General features: G+C 44.2%; 1 protein-coding gene across 3 annotated transcripts in view; it reads right to left on the bottom strand.

Annotated features, from left to right (window-relative positions):
* SMAP2 (small ArfGAP2) overlaps positions 1–16,579 on the bottom strand; it is a 31,019-nt gene that overhangs the window by 12,065 nt on the left and 2,375 nt on the right. For all 3 annotated transcript variants that reach the window (XM_083511642.1, XM_083511644.1, XM_083511643.1), the window contains one exon: positions 1,180–1,313. In XM_083511642.1, the coding sequence (XP_083367768.1) occupies positions 1,180–1,313 (134 nt within the window). The remainder of the gene's footprint in view (positions 1–1,179; positions 1,314–16,579) is intronic.

Consider the following 16,579-nt stretch of genomic DNA (forward strand, 5'->3'; position numbering starts at 1 on the left):
GAACCCAGCATGCAGGAGTATCACAGAGCCTGCTCTGTGCTGGCATGAAGGAGATGAGAGTTTTCAAAGTCTGCCAAAGCAGTTTCTGAAAGGTGCTCCTACACCAATCTGCAGAGTCATCGGTAACGGTGACTTAGTTAATTCATGTCCTCGATTTCTGACAGATCAGCAGAAAATGGCTGCAGCTCCTAATGGCTACAAAGAGCAGGCTTTTTGCAGTTTTTGTTCTTTCAACAAGGAACACTTTTTGCTTTTGCAATAGGACAGATTTATTTTAATTCTCCTCTCCTTCCAAAGTGGATGCCTGATATATTCTCAAGTGCCTGCATCTGTATTTGTCTTGCCCATTCACATCGCTGCCTGCCTCAAACTTCCCACAGTTCAGCTTTCCTTGGACTATGCCACTTTTTCAGCACAGTTATTCAATTTTAGTTTTTATTAAAGTCAAGGCAAGGAACAGAGAACACTGCCAGGAATACATTTGCAATTATTCTTCAGTACTTGTGTGAGAGAAGTTCATCCTCACTCACTTGAGAGTTAGGAATATCAACTGAAGTACAGATTGGGCAGGGCATTGTAATACTGATGGTTTGATTCATGCTGGATGATTTTGTTTGGGTCTAATACAACCATCTCTCTCTCTTTTTTACTTTCTACAGAGTGTGTAAGCACTGCAGCAAGCATAACCTGATTTGCATAACACAATGATGTCCTAGATCTGAAGCACACTGATAAAAAGCAAGAGCTGAACTGCAGAGCATGTCAATGACAATCTCTGAGTAATTGCACACAAGCTCGATTTACTCTTGTTCAGACACCTCTCCTTAAGGAGCACTACCTACCAGATCCCTTCTGGAGGGCAGACTTCAGGCTTGCTGGATCTGCTTTGGTTGGCAGCTCTTGGGGTTCTAAGCAAAAAACAGAGCTACACTCCAGCACAAAGCTATGCTCCAGCACATGAGTTTTCTAACTATTGGGGGCAGGGAGTGGGGGGAAGGTTGCATGGAGGAGCACCCGAGTAGTCCAGGCTCACGTTTTCCCTTCTCATCTGCCATTTGAGAAAAGAAGGCCAAGGTTCCCCATATTAATATAAGCAGAGATACAGAACTGCAGAGGAGAAGCTGAATGGTCTTCAAAAATGAAGCCCACATACAAGGAAGATAGTTTTTAGTTACTAACCTGTATTTGCTCTTGTGTCCATTGGTCCAGATTGACAGATTTTACCCGGGATATGTGGACACCCAGGTTCCTGTGGATTCCGGCGCAACGTATGCAGATGAAAACACCAATATTCCATGACGCCCATCTTGGCCCTGCAAAAGTACAAAGGAAGTGGTCACAGGAGCACTTCTGAGCATCAAGCTAGTTATGATGGGCTCTGCCCTGAAAACTGCTGCAAGCCAGGCAGGGGCTGAAGAGTTTCCATCTGCAATGTAGGCTGGCTTTAACACATTCATTACCAAAGGTCACAACCATGCTGGAGAAACGAGGGATTGGGAAAGAATCCGACCATGCTTTCTATCTTAAAAAACAGGCACAGGACTGGAGTGGTGGGGGACAAAACAGATGCAGGCAGGAAAAGACAGTTTCAATTTTTTAAAATTATTTAACAGGTCCAAAAATCTGTCTATCCCAACCACATTGACTAGGAATCCATAAGAAAAGCATAAGTTTCAGAGCACCGTCTTAGAACAAGAAGAAGCATTCTTTTTCAAAGGCAGGAGTGGAAGATTTCTCTGTATGCAAAGGCCTCTGCATAAATCACAGGGCGAAGGACATTGTACACTTTCTAGACATTGCTCCCATCTGCACTTAGGTCTGGTTTACACATAATAATAATAATAATAATTTATTATTTGTACCCCGCCCATCTGGCTGGGTTTCCCCAACCACTCTGGGCGGCTTCCATAGAAACCAAAAACACACTAAAATATCATATATTAAAAACTTCCCTGAACAGGGCTGCCTTAATATCTACCTTTACCTCCCCACCCCCATTTTATGTTGTTATTTCAATGTATATCATGCTATGGCCACACGGCTAATGCAATAAAATCTAAAAGGAAAAAGGGCTGCCTTAAGATGTCTTCTGAATGTCAGGTAGTTGTTTATCGTTTTGACATCTGATGGGAGGGCATTCCACAGGGCGGGCGCCACTACCGAAAAGGCCCTCTGCCTGGTTCCCTGTAGCTTTGCTTCTCGCAATGAGGGAACCGCCAGAAGGCCCTCGGCGCTGGACCTCAGCGTCCGGGCAGAACGATGGGGGTGGAGACGCTCCTTCAGGTATACTGGGCCGAGGCCGTTTAGGGCTTTAAAGGTCAACACCAGCACTTTGAATTGTGCTCGGAAACGTACTGGGAGCCAATGTAGGTCTTTCAAGACCGGTGTTATGTGGTCTCGGCGGCCGCCCCCAGTCACCAGTCTAGCTGCCGCATTCTGGATTAGCTGTAGTTTCCGAGTCACCTTCAAAGGTAGCCCCACATAGAGCGCATTGCAGTAGTCCAAGCGGGAGATAACTAGAGCATGCACCACTCTGGCGAGACAATCCGCGGGCAGGTAGGGTCTCAGCCTGCGTACCAGGTGGAGTTGGTAGACAGCTGCCCTGGATACAGAATTGACCTGCGCCTCCATGGACAGCTGTGAGTCCAAAATGACTCCCAGGCTACGCACCTGGTCCTTCAGGGGCACAGTTACCCCATTCAGGACCAGGGAGTCCTCCACACCAGCCTGCCCCCTGTCCCCCAGAAACAGTACTTCTGTCTTGTCAGGATTCAACCTCAATCCATTAGCCGCCATCAATCCTCCAACCGCCTCCAGGCACTCACACAGGACCTTCACCGCCTTCACTGGTTCTGATTTGAAAGAGAGGTAGAGCTGGGTATCATCTGCATATTGATGGACACCCAGTCCAAACCCCCTGATGATCTCTCCCAGCGGCTTCATATAGATGTTAAAAAGCATGGGGGAGAGGACGGAACCCTGAGGCACCCCACAAGTGAGGGCCCAAGGGTCTGAACACTCATCCCCCCCACCACTTTCTGAACACGGCCCAGGAGGAAGGAGCGAAACCACTGTATAACAGTGCCCCCAGCTCCCAACCCCTCTAGACGGTCCAGAAGGATGTTATGGTCGATTGTATCAAAGGCCGCTGAGAGATCCAGCAGAACTAGGAAACAACTCTCACCTTTGTCCCTAGCTCGCCAGAGATCATCAACCAGTGCGACCAAGGCAGTTTCAGAGTGAAGAGACTGAGGTGCAGACTGCAGGTGAGGGGGATGCACCTCATTAAAAAAACTTGCTGCAAATCTGTGATTTGGGAGCCCCCGCCCAAATATGAATTGAGTTTCATTCATTGCAAAGCCAACCACAACTCTTTCCCACACAAGCCAGCTAGGAAGCCCACTGCAGAGTAAGAGAGGAGTTACTACACAAGGCTGCACAGTGCTGCTCACTTTGTTCATGTGCCCTTGAAACTGAATAATCAGCTGCTTTGAATACAACCAGCGGTGTGGGACAGAAACGGTTTCTCACCTACGCTGCTTTGCACAGGCAGATCCTTAAAGGAATAGAATCACAAGTCTTCAAGTCCAGCCACAGAGGCAGTTGAGTGCAGCAGTATTATTGGGAAGGGCTGCAATTCAGTGGCAGAGCATCTGCTTGGCATGCAGAAGGCCCCAGGTTCAATTTCTGGCAACTCCACATAGGACCAGGAAAGACTCCTGCCTGAAACTCTGCAGAGCTGCTGCCAGTCACATGATATAGTTACACTTCACTTTTCTTGCTGGCTCTACATTTATGTCTTGCTTTTCCCATGGCTGTCTTAAGCATATGCAGCGCCGGGGTGCAAAGATCCGCCCAGCGCCCCTCCCCCAGGTTGCCCAGTCCCAGGCGCGCAGGAGGGCAGAGCCAGCCGGTCGGCCGGCCACCTCAGGGCCTCGCAGGCTTGGTCGCCCCCAAATTCGCACCGCAGCAGCAGAGCCCGCCACGGTGCTCTGACCGATGGGCAGGCTCTTTCCCGGACTCAACTCTCGGGCCCTGGACTCTCGGCCTGGCACTCCTGAGAGCCTGGTGCCTTGCACCCCTAGCGCCTATGGGTAAGACTTTTCCTTCTAGGAGCTCAAGACTGTGTACACTTTTCTCCCCTCCCACTTTTTATCTTCTCAGCAGCCCTGTGAGATAGGCCAGGCTAAAATAAGCAGCAATAGGTTGCTGATTCCTGCCAAAAGGTTGCCTAGCTAGGGGGAAGATGCAGGGGGTCCAGTCCTGTTGGCATGCCTGCACACGAAACCTCAGAGGCCAGAGAAGTCAAGCGTTTGAATGAAAAGAGAACCTAGGTAACCACATATTATAAATGGGTAGCCGTGTTGGTCTGCCATAGTCAAAATAAAAAAAATCCTTCCTCATCGTCTAACATTGTGTATGCTATCAAATGCCAACAGTGTCCTTCAGCTCTCTATATTGGACAAACAGGCCAAACCTTACGCCAAAGAATAAACGGACATAAATCTGACATCAAGAATCACAAAACAGAGAAACCAGTAGGAGAACACTTCAATCTCCCAGGACATTCTATACAAGATCTCAAAGTAGCTGTTTTACTACAAAGGAATTTCAGAAATAGACTGGAAAGAGAAGCTGCTGAATTGCAACTCATTACCAAACTTAAAACAATGGAGACACCTGGTCTGAACAGAGACATTGGATTCTTATCTCATTATACATGACTAAGCCACTTCTCACCTTCTCACCCCTTGCCTTTTCCTGTAAGACCTACTACAGTCGTTAAGAGTCGTCAACAGGCTCATCAGGCTCATCTCAGCTATCTGCCAATCTCCGATTCCCACCACCCTTCTGAGTAATACCCCTCCCCACCTTCTCTATATATAGAAGGATCTGGCAACTTCTGTTTCAGTGTATCTGAAGAAGTGTGCATGCACACGAAAGCTTATACCAAGAACTAACTTAGTTGGTCTTTAAGGTGCTACAGGAAGGATTTTTTTTATTTTCACATATTATAAGTTATTTTTAGCCCTGAAAGTTAGCTAGGAATCATTTAGGGTTAGGTCTAAAGTCCCTGTTATATTTAGCATTTACTTTGTTGGAAAGGATTAGTAATCTAGATAAAGCCGTTTCATCACCTTGAGGGTTAGCACCAACTGATTCACATACAGCTCTAGCCTGCGCTAAGAGATGCAAATGCTGGAAACATCTGACCCCCCCCCCCCACTTCTCTCCCCCCTTCACTGAGACAGTAGATGGGGGACATACACCAATTCAGAATATCATGCTGGTAGGGAAGATTTGTTTTTCATTTCCACCACCTGTATGCACAGTTCCATTGAAAAAGCTTAAGCAGACATAATGAAAACATTAATTGTTTTAATTGTGTCCTACTATTAAGAGCCAATTTCCAGTTTAGCTTCTTGGCTTCTGCAGGCACAAGAGTCAAAACTTAAGGGAGAGATCAACTGCCACCAACTAAGTTGATTTTAAAGGTGTTTTTCTTCCCTATCCTTCACAATCTAAAACAGGAAGTCTGTTTTATTTTTTCATTTCTGTTTTATAAATGATGTAAGGGCAGCTTTGAAGGCGCTGGATAAAAAACAGAATCTAAAGCTATTCAGTAAATCAATATATACATAAAAGGGGCTTCCGCCCCCCAATATCTACTATCTCTGAACCTACAATCAGCAACGGAGGCCTTGTTGGTGGTGGCACCACTGCTGGGTGCTGCCCTCTTGGCATTAACCCATGATAGGGCTTTCTCTGTGGCGTTTCCCTATCTGTGCAAAACCATCTCTGGTGAGGTAAATTTTGTCTCCCTCATTATTAACATTCAGGCAGAATTTTAAAAGCATTCTTGCTCACCCAGGCAGTTGATGGTTGAAACATGCTGTTCCTGGCAACTTTGAAATTATTAGCTATGAGGGCATGCAACTATAATAAATAAATTAAATAAATATATTTTTATCCCTCCCTTCCTCCCAATGGAGCCCAGGATAGCAAATAAATGTTTTTAATGCTCTTACATTTAATTTATTTTAAATTACATTACAGTGGTACCTCTAGTTATGAACTTATTTCGTTCTGGAGGTCCGTTCTTAACCTGAATCTGTTCTTAACTAGAGGCGTGCTTTCACTAATGGGGCCTCTTGCTGCCGCTGCACCACCAGCACACAATTTCCGTTCTCCTCCTGGGGCAAAGTTCTCAACTCGAGGTAACTCTTCCAGGTTAGCGGAGTTTGTAACCTGAGGCATTTGTAACTCGAAGTACCACTTAATACCAAAATAGGCTTTAATTATATTGCGTTGCCACTCTGCTTGCCACCCTGGGCTCCGCTTTATTTGTCCACCCCAACCCACAAGCTCACAAGCAACAAATGCACAAACTACTGGACAACAAGCCAGACTTTGGAGAAACAAAACCATGGCCAACACCACCACTGTGAATGCTTGGGGAAAGCGTGACATAAAATACAAAATTTATAACCGCCAACCCCTTCCTCTCCAGTGTCGATGCATTTTCATGACTCCATAGAATTACTTGAAATCTACAACACAGAGGTCTTGAGCAGGGATGGAGAACCCTTTTCAGTCTGGGGCCGCATTTACTCATGGGCAACATTCCAGAGGCCGCATGGCAGTCAAGAGTGAAGCAATATTAGTATGGCAGGCCACATTCCAGCCACACAGAAGTCATAGGTTTCTATAGAGACATCCATTTCTCCATCCAGGTATGCTAGAGGCATCACTACATTTCAGAGACACATTCCAGGCAGGCCAAAGCACTAGAGGATGGAATGAAGCAGAACCAGTGATGCTCATGACCTGCAAATAGCCCTGGAGAGCTGCATCTGGCTCTTGGGTTGAAGGCTGCCCACCCCTGTTTCAAAACACAAGAAGCAAGGAACATCACAGTATCCAAGAGAAATGCCTGAATAGGATTAACTAAGCTATAGGTGTGCAGGCTTCAGTGGGCTGGGAAGTGGAGAAAGATTTCTATATAAATAAAACATTAGCAGAACACAAGCAGCTCTGCCTGCCAGCTCCACCATGAAAGCAACTTAAAAATGCACAAATGAAACAGCAACTGTACTGCCAACCTCTCATGGTGCCGCACAGCACTAAAAATGCATGTATGCTGGAACTTTGGTGTGAGGGGAAGTGGAAGACGGCACAATTTTTGTCTGGATGTTATGGAAAGTATGTACCTGCTCTTGTTGGGACAGGAGAACAGCCAGTAAGGATATGATCGAAACCAAGTTGGATTGTGGGCTTAATCTTGAGGGCTTCCCAACAACATTCAAGCCATGGCTGTGGAAGAATCCCTTAGTAGACTTGTCTTCCTAACAAAAAGGGATTCTAATGTCTGCTGCTAAGGAACAATTAAATTGGCTTTGCATCACTACTGCTAAGCTCCTGTGCCTTGAAAAGACCCAAGTGTCCAAGAGAAAAAACAAAATTAGCAAGTTTCTTAACATGTTTCTCCAAAAACAGTGTGTACAGTCACCTTCCCAAAACTGGGGCCTCCAGATATTTTGGATCCAGCCAATTACAGCCAATAATCAGGGGTGATGGAAGCAGTGGTTCTGGAGGGATCCAGGTTGGGGAAGCCTGGTGTAGAGAACTCTGTTATTCCAAGAAACAGCTTTTTACGCTGTGAAAGATGCACATTTTCCCTATACCTTAAATCAAAGTAGCAGCAACAATTCAGATATTAACCAAAGGCTATTGCAGGGGGTAAATATCATCCTACAATTTTATGATCTCAAATACTCATCATGTTTTCCAGGGCAAGTCAAGAAGGGGGAAAGAAAACACTGTTAGGCCTTCAAATGGAACGAATCCCAAAGGCACAACTGCATATATAGAAGAGGGAGGGAAGGGAAAGTTGTTTAAATTGTGGGTTGTGCCAATTTACAATTTTGAGTGGTTTTAAAGGCTACAATGGGTTGTTTTAAAGGGTGGCTGATCCACCACTGGAGCAATAGACTAGGGCCTTTTCTCCATTTGCCAGAAAAAAATTCAAATCTATGAAGGTCCAGCAGAAAGTTTAAGCACATACCTAATTCACACTTAGGAGGAATGAGCCTTCAGGGTCAGATATCTGACCCCATGTAAATTGGCCAGGATGTACAAAGATGGTTCAAACCTATGTTGGAAGTGTCAAGAGATGGAAGGCACATTTTTCCACATGCAGCAGACCTGCAAAAACGCTAGAGAATTCTGGGAGACAATATATATGGAATTAAAGAAGATGTTTAAGACATCCCCCCCCCAAAGAAAAATTAAACCAACCCCAGAAGCCTTTCTTCTAGGAATAATGGAATTGGATATCCCTAAGAAGCTACTTAATTTATTCCTGTACAGTATTCAACGACAGCAGCAAGAGTAACATATGCACAAAAGTGGAAAGACAAATATATGCCAACCAAGGAAGTTCGGCTGAACAAGCCGACAGAGTATATGGAGTTGGCAAGTTTGACAACAAAAATCAGAGACCAGGAGGAATCTATATTTTGAGAGGAGTGAAAGCCCTTTGCTGAGTATTTGAAGAAACATAACAATAATCAGATTAACACACAAGTAGGATTTGAACTGTAATCAGCAATAAAACAGTAGCTATGGTGTTTTGATGACACTGTGTGAAATGTATTATGAGAAGTTGTGGGAGCTTTCAAAACTCATGTAACCTTTTGTTCAGGGTTCTTCTTCCTTGTTTTTGCTTAGGAGTTGGAAGCTTGTTGCAACAATAAATGATCAGGCTTAACTAGCTGTTGTTTTGTTTCTTTAACCTGGCTTTGGTCTCGTGCTTGAACCTGACCAATTCTGAACCCACAGGGCTAGACCCAAAGTTGGGAAATGATTTAATTAGCGAACCCCAATATCTTGTCCTTAACAACACTAAGAACACATTACGGAGCATCAATAATAAAAAACATAATATAAAGCATACTGACAGCATAATAATAAAACAGTCATGATAACAGTCCCCCCCCCCTCCGGGCCCACTTAACAGGTCATAGATTATTTAATGGTTAAAGCCCACCATAACAGTGACACAAGTTTATTGATATAATCTCTCACCGGCCAAGGAATATGCTCATGCTGTGTGCTGCCCAAAGTCAGATTTTGACTATATTTACGAAAACAATCTTTGCTTTCATCACTCCCCAGACAGACAAGTCTCTCTGTTAAACTCCAAGCAGGTTCTGTTTCAAAAGAAACTGGTATCCACACATGTGGGTTTTATGAAGGCGTTTTGACATCTCCCAAAAGGATTTCATACATTCATCACTATGGCAACCTGCCAGGTTTTTTTGTGAAAAAAATATTAAATTGAAAGTTCAATTTTCTACAGAAAGCAGCTGTCTTTCACACAAAACACAAATTTAGAGGCTCCAGTTTCACAATACAGCCCATGCTATGAGCTCAGGGGGGAAAATGTATACATTTCATTGTTCATAAACAGGTAGCTCAGGGCATCTGCAAAATGGAGTCTGGCAAAGACCAACTAAAACATCAAATGGCTTGCTACCAATGTTAAGGAACACTGAGCTGTACAGCTCAGTTAGGATATTGAATCTTCCACAAAAGGTGGAGAGTCACACAATTACATCACACACATGCCATTCCCTTATCAAACCACCTATATATGCTTTAGATATGTTGCTGTCTCTGAAACATCACCGGCTTTGCCTTCTAGCTCTAATGAAACCACACAGTGGCAGTTAGATTGCAGATGTAGAAAGTTGTCATTTCCATAGCTTGGAATGCAGGGTGGCACACTGAAAACAAAGCCACACAGAAACTAATACAAAAGTTGTTTCCAGCCTTACCACTTCAAGAGCAGCTTAGCTGGAACTCCAGAAGACAACCCCAAGTTGAGAGCAGGTAATATCTGCCCTCCAGATATACTTTTGGAAACATATCTTAGGTAACAGCCTATGAAAACAGACATCTCCCTTTGCACAACTGATTTGGTAACCACATATGATGTTAACTGACTGCATCAGAGGCTCCAAGGCAGAAGCTGGAAAGCTACCAGCCACCTCGAAATCTGAATCAAGCTGGCATCCAGGAGTACTGAAATATTTATTTAGGTCTGTCCAAGGCCAGAGCCCAGAAGCTTCCACTCCCAGGGTGGAAAAAAGTACTTGTGCCTTGGAATTTGAAATACTCTTCCAACCTTGCTTATGGCAAGTATACACGATAAAAGCAATGAATAAATGCTATGGTTAAATACCAAGAACTGTGCGCCATCACAAAAGTAAGGAAGGGTAAGGTCTTCCCATCTACCTGGCAATGTGCTGCAAGAGGGTTGGATTTCAGAGAGGGACTTAAGGGGAAATTCCCACAACACACTGGGGCAAGAAGGAAGCAGGGGAAGGCAGGGGAATGATGTTTGGACAAACCAAAGGAGGAATTAGGGGGCAACCTTAAGACCTGATGAGTAGACACAGTAGAAGTTGCAATAATCAGCTGGTGAGGGCTCCACTTGGGGAAGAACCTGCAGCTCTTGTCACCTGTGGCTCTGGATCCAAAGGAACCTGTGGGAAAGAAGGGATGTGGATCTGGAAGTAGAGAGGAAGAGTTTGGAGAAGGGGAAGTATCAGATACAGTACATCTGTGCAGCGTGATCAGTTTAGTGTTAAAGATTCAAAGACAAGCAAGCCAGAGAATGTCACACATGCTTAGAAAACTCCAATGCTAGCTTGACAAACCATTCTCAGCATCCATACCCCGCAGCAGGGTTAATACAAATCAGAAGGCAGGTTGGGCCCAAGGCAACATGCCCAAAGACAATGCCCTTTTCTGGGTATGTGAGGCTTCTGGAGACCAGTGGGATAAGCCTATCCATCTTTATTTGCATGTGAACAATGTGACCAAAGCAGCTATCCTGAAAAACACAGTCATTTCCAAGAATACAGTAAACCTGCAACTTATGTGCATTCAACTTGTGCACATTCAGCTTTACTTGCTAGGTGATTTTTGTTTTTAATTAAAAGGTGGAAAGGGGGCAAGCATCCGGAGTGTGGGAGGAAATGGCAATTCCACCCTTCATTGCACACAATTTGTTTTGACTATGTGCGATTTTGGCTTTATGTGCTACCCCTGGAATGTAACCCCTGTGTACGTTGTGGGCCTACTGTATTGAAACCCACTTCATGTGCATATGAAATACCACAAGTGACCATGGTAGGCAGGCAGAACACAGTATCAACAGCTGCCATGGGCAGCAGAGAAGAGAGTTGGGTCGCAAAGGCATTTGGGGATGGTAGAAGCCGAGACAGGTGTGGGTCCTGCGAACAAATGTTTTGGTGGGGACCACCCCACCCAAGGCAAAGCAGCAATCAACCTAACTAAAGACGGACATGCCAGGGACAGCAGCTACAGTAAGCCTAACCATGACAGGCTAAAGGGGAACAATGAAAGTTGGCTTATTGGTACATCTAGCTCAGTATTGTCTGTATTTACTGGCAGTGGCTCTCTAGGATCTGACAGGGTTCCCTCCCAGCCCCACATGAGGATGCTGGGGATTGGACCCAGGACTTCTGCATGTAAAGCATCTGATTTGTCAGAGTTACAGCCTGGTTTATGGTGTGGCATTTTAATATTACGTGTGAATGCACACACCCCTGCTTAAATTATTCCAAGGTAACCAACATTTTACATCCTGTATAAATTATGCAAATTTTAGCATATTTTTTGCAGTTTGCCCTTATATCCACTAGACAGGACAACGGAGCCACGGAAGGTCATGTTAGATGTCACTTCTGAGAGTTCACAAGCATAGTTTGCATGCTTTCAAGCATATATTCTCAACCATAAGGGCTGGAATCTTGCTTTTTGAAAAGTAATAGTCCTGATTCTAGGAAAATTGAATTGTGCACCCAACACTACATTCTGTACCTTTCTAGTGCTACAGTAGTAGTATAGTAGTATAAGTTATCACTGCAATTTAAGCAATTCCACTTTGTGCTGTGGCAGTGTTACCTTGCACTGAACCTTTGTGGGTAGGGGCCACATGAAAAAAGTTTTTCCAGCCTGGAAAACAAAATGAATTTGTTTCAACAAGCACATTTATTAACACACACCGAGCAGCCTTGACTCAGCTTTACCATCAAGCACTGGAAAGATAAAGGACAATTTCATCATTTCTCTGTGTAGTCACAGGAAGTTAACGTAACAGGACCTTTTGAAGACGACAGCATTGGCTACAGCCAGTTGGAGGGTTTCTTGAGCAAGGCAAAGGAAGCAAGCGTAGTTGAAGAAACAGGATCTAAGTTTATGGTCTGGAGAAAAAACCTGTCAACAGCCTTTGCCCTTCAGTTCCTCTATTTGCCATACTTCCCCCTCACCCTCAAGAAAAACTAAGATAGCTGATATGAACCAGAATAAGCTGCCCATGGATCTATTTCTTTGTTTATAGTGGCTCCAGTTCAAGTTTCAACCAGATTAAACATGCCATTGTTGACTGCAAAAGGTTCGTCGCTTCCTTAGTGTGTTCTGCAACTGTAACATCCCAGAAGGCACAGGCAGTTCAAGTTCTTAATTAACAAAAATTTGGGCTACCGACTTGGGAGTATGTTCCACTGCAATCAGTGGGTCAGGCTGCTCATCTTGCAAAAGAACAGTCATCATCACTGCAATATGTACAGCATCGAGCACATTCTGCACTACATAAATGTTAGAACACAGCAACAGCCCCGCAAACTGCCTTCACTCAAACGCAAGTATTGCAGGCAGGCAGGCAGGCGATCAAGTTTGCTCAAAGCCAAAAGAACAACCTTAGGCATACACACAAATGGACACCCTGCAATTAGCCATGTTACGCACAACCTGATTAATCTTCTGTTGTTGCCTTTGTCCCATTTTCTCAGCACTGAAGTCTATATGCCTGCTTAGGCATAAAACCTCCTCGTTCACTGCCATCCCATTTCTACAAGGTATCTTTCCCTCTTCAAGGTTGCTGTGGCAGTGTTTGTGCTGCCTTATGCCCCAGTTGCAATCGCTAGAAAAACAAAACCACAGGTTCAAGCCAAATGCAACCTCCCATGAAACAAAATTGCTACAAGCCTGACCATTATCCAAGTGGGAAAGTGCTTTAAAAACGACAAAATCTCAATGACCATTATGTACAGAAGAGGAACACGGGCGGGGGTCAACCTTCCTGTACCACCTTCATCTTCTGACTTCTGCCAGGGGCTCTGGCTAAATCACTAATTTTTACTCCATGTTGATCAGGATGAACCTCTTGGAAGTACTGGGGTGCAACCTAGCTTGCACTGTAGGCCGATGCATCTGCATGAGAAAGCGCCAAGTTTCCTAGACTGTCCTTATCCCAACCTGGGTTGTTCTTCCTTTAGTGTTACTGGTAACTTAGACCACCTTCTTCCTTAGAGACCCTCTTGGGTGCTGAGATAGGCAAAGAAGACCAGCTTGGTAGTTCCTCTGCCTTCATAGAGACTCAGGCAGGGGGTGGACGCCTGGGAGAGGGCATGGTCTGTGGTGAGCCCTAATCTGTGGAACTGCCTCCCTATGGAGGTGCATCTAGCAACTTCATTATACAGTTGCTGGAGAATGCGGAAGATGCACTTTTTTTACCCTGGCTTTTGACACCTGACATACAATTATTTGTATGATTGTAAGTTTTTAGTGTTTTTAATGATGTAACTTGCCCTGGGACTTTAGGGTGAAGGGTGGATTATTATTATTATTATTATTATTATTATTAATTGCTGACCTGATCTTACTTCCTACTTCTCTTCCCTCCCTTAACAAGACAGAACTAGCATCTTTCCTATCCAACATTTATTCCAATAATAAATATCTTTCCTATTTTCCTAAAACCAGACTCTTGATGTGATTGTATCCAGAGTAAAGTGTGCTGCTCCAACAGGGTTCAGCTTCTGCCAGCATTCAACTCAAATGCTAATGTCCCCAATTCTGCAGTCCCCATATTTATATTTTGTAAACCAATTAGAAGCCAAATTTAGCATTAAGCAGTATGTAAATAAAGTTCTGCTTAACTAGCCTGCATAAGCCCTTACTGTGGAGGATGCAAACCAGACCGCAAAATGTAGTATTATAAGCAGAAAGAACAAGAGTGCTGCAAGCGAAATAGAAGAGTATATTCAGATAACTTAAGGAAGAAGACCAACTCTCTGCAACAAAAGGCATACCACTCCCTCTCTCTCCCCCTGCCACCCCACCAACAGCAGCCAAATCCCCAAATTAGGGTTGTTAATCTGGCCCAAGGGAGAAATTGTTTCAGGCCCAAAATATGGCAGGGAAGCAAGCAGTGAGCATTAAGAAAACCCTATCTACGAAGTCATCCCAAGAGATATTTAAATTGAGCACACTGTGGATGTGCATAGCAATCTTCACAGTCAATTATCTGGCCAGGTGTCATTTCAATGTCAAAACATGGCTCAGGAGACTATTCCATTGAAGACAAATGGAAAAAAACCCACGTTACCAAGGAGAGTTTAAGTCAAACTCAGGCAACTGCAAAAGGTCTCTTTCCCCACCCATATCTCTCCACCTAAGGCTCTACTCACTTATAATTCCAGTCTGAGGTTCTGCACTTTTGACTAAGTTCACCTGTGAAATTGGAAGCCCCACCAAGGTGAGGGAAAACATCCTACACGATACAGAGGATTCTGGAAAATGTCTGAGGTCACATACACAGCCCATGTGAGATGATAGCAAAGTCTGTTTGGTCTTGCCGTTTACTCTGCAAAAAGGCAAACATATCTGTGAATGGATCCTAGAAGTACACAACACAAGGAAGGGTTGTCCACCATTACTGACCTAGGTACTAAGGATCCAGAACTGCTATAAGACACCCTTAGAATCCTAAGAGTCCCTGATCACAGTCTGAAAATCATGAATCTATCAGGTATTAACCGCAGACTTCCCTTGTCAAACCTAACCAGCTTTCTTCTCGTGCTAGGCATCCTTTTTCACTTTTGTTTCCTTTTTGTCTCCATGCTTTTTAAATTTTCTGTACACTTTTGCGGGGACACTGGCTGTTTGAAATTTGTTAGCTGTGTGGTGCATTTTACATTTTTAATGGCACACTTCAATTTTACATTAATTATAGCACCAAGGTAGCTTGCTGTTTTATGGGCTACTCAAAAACGAATGCTGGCAGGTCAGGGAGTGGATATTAAATACTGTACAGACTTTAGGGAACCTTTTAGAAAGCGGTTTCAGCCAAGTATCATAGAGAGCAAAACTATCAGTCTTGGCTTCTCAGGGAACTGTCATAGAAATATCTTCCAACGCTCAACCACGGGGAGGCTAGCGTAGGCTGCTTGGAGTCAAGGACTATGAGCACACAGGAAGCTATGCAAATGAAGAAAGGAAACTCAGAAAAACAGGAAGTGGACAGAAATATGAGGCAGGCAACAAGAAACTAAGCAAAGGTCTTCAGCAATATTGGTCATTGGTGTTATAGACCTGAACCCTTATTGACATGGGATAACACAAGAAGTGCCTATGGACTTTACAAGAAGCTTCTCCCTCAGACATACACAGATCTTATGCCGGATATGAATCAATGGTTCATTTCAAACAGGCCAGCACATTTTTAACAAGATGCCCTTAGACAAGCAGAGCAAGACAGAAATCATTCCTCTAGCGACTGGTATTCAGAGTTATACTGCCTCTGAACCTGGAGGCTGCATTTCACCTTTCACCATCACTTGTGGCAATGAATTCCATATTTTTAGGATGTGTTTTGTGAAGGGGTATTACCCCTGCCACCAGCCTTGAGCTTCCAATCAATTTAATGACCCAATTCTGTTTGCAAACACATGGGCATTCTTCACATGTTCTTTGTAGCCCAGCCTAGAAGCTCCGAAGTTTGGTGCAGCACAAAGAGTGAAAAGGGCAAAACCTAAATCAGCCTTCCCCAGCCTGGTGCCCTCCAAGACTATGAACCCCCATGAGAATTCATAATCTAAAACATCTGAAGAGCACCAGGTTGGGGCAGGATGACCAAAATCACTGGTAACTCAAGCTTCAAGCCATCAACATCCACCAAGAAATCCACTTGACTTCCAAAATACAGGAATCCTTCTGCTTAAAGCACAGATGGGACCGAACCAACTGAGCCAAAACATTCTTTGCTTAGAGTTGGGCAATCTGGACTGCAGCTAATCTTTTCCCAATTTTGCATTGTACTTTGCAAAGTGCCACTAGACCCCAGAGCAGAGTTTGTTGGAACATGTTTAGTTTATACTGGATTCTCAATTGTAATCTATATTACTGTTCTTAACTATAAGCTTTGGAGCCTTGCATCATGAAAGCAACCAGAAGGCCACTGGGTCCTGCTTCCAGGAACACAAGCAGAGTGTTTTCAGAATGGTTACTGCAGAGCAAACAGCACTGGGCAACGGAAGTAAGGGGGCAAAGATATATGAAAGAAGCCAAACATGCTCCATTTTTCTAGCTAGCTTGATTGGGGGAGGAAGCATCATCTTCTCCATTCCAGATATGGCAATCCCCTTCCAAAGAGTTTTCCAAAATCAGTTTTTGAGGATATCATGAGTCAGCCTTCCTGAGAACT

Source organism: Podarcis liolepis, assembly GCF_965112155.1.
Source record: "Podarcis liolepis genome assembly, chromosome: 7".
Classification (NCBI taxonomy): Eukaryota; Metazoa; Chordata; class Lepidosauria; order Squamata; family Lacertidae; genus Podarcis; species Podarcis liolepis.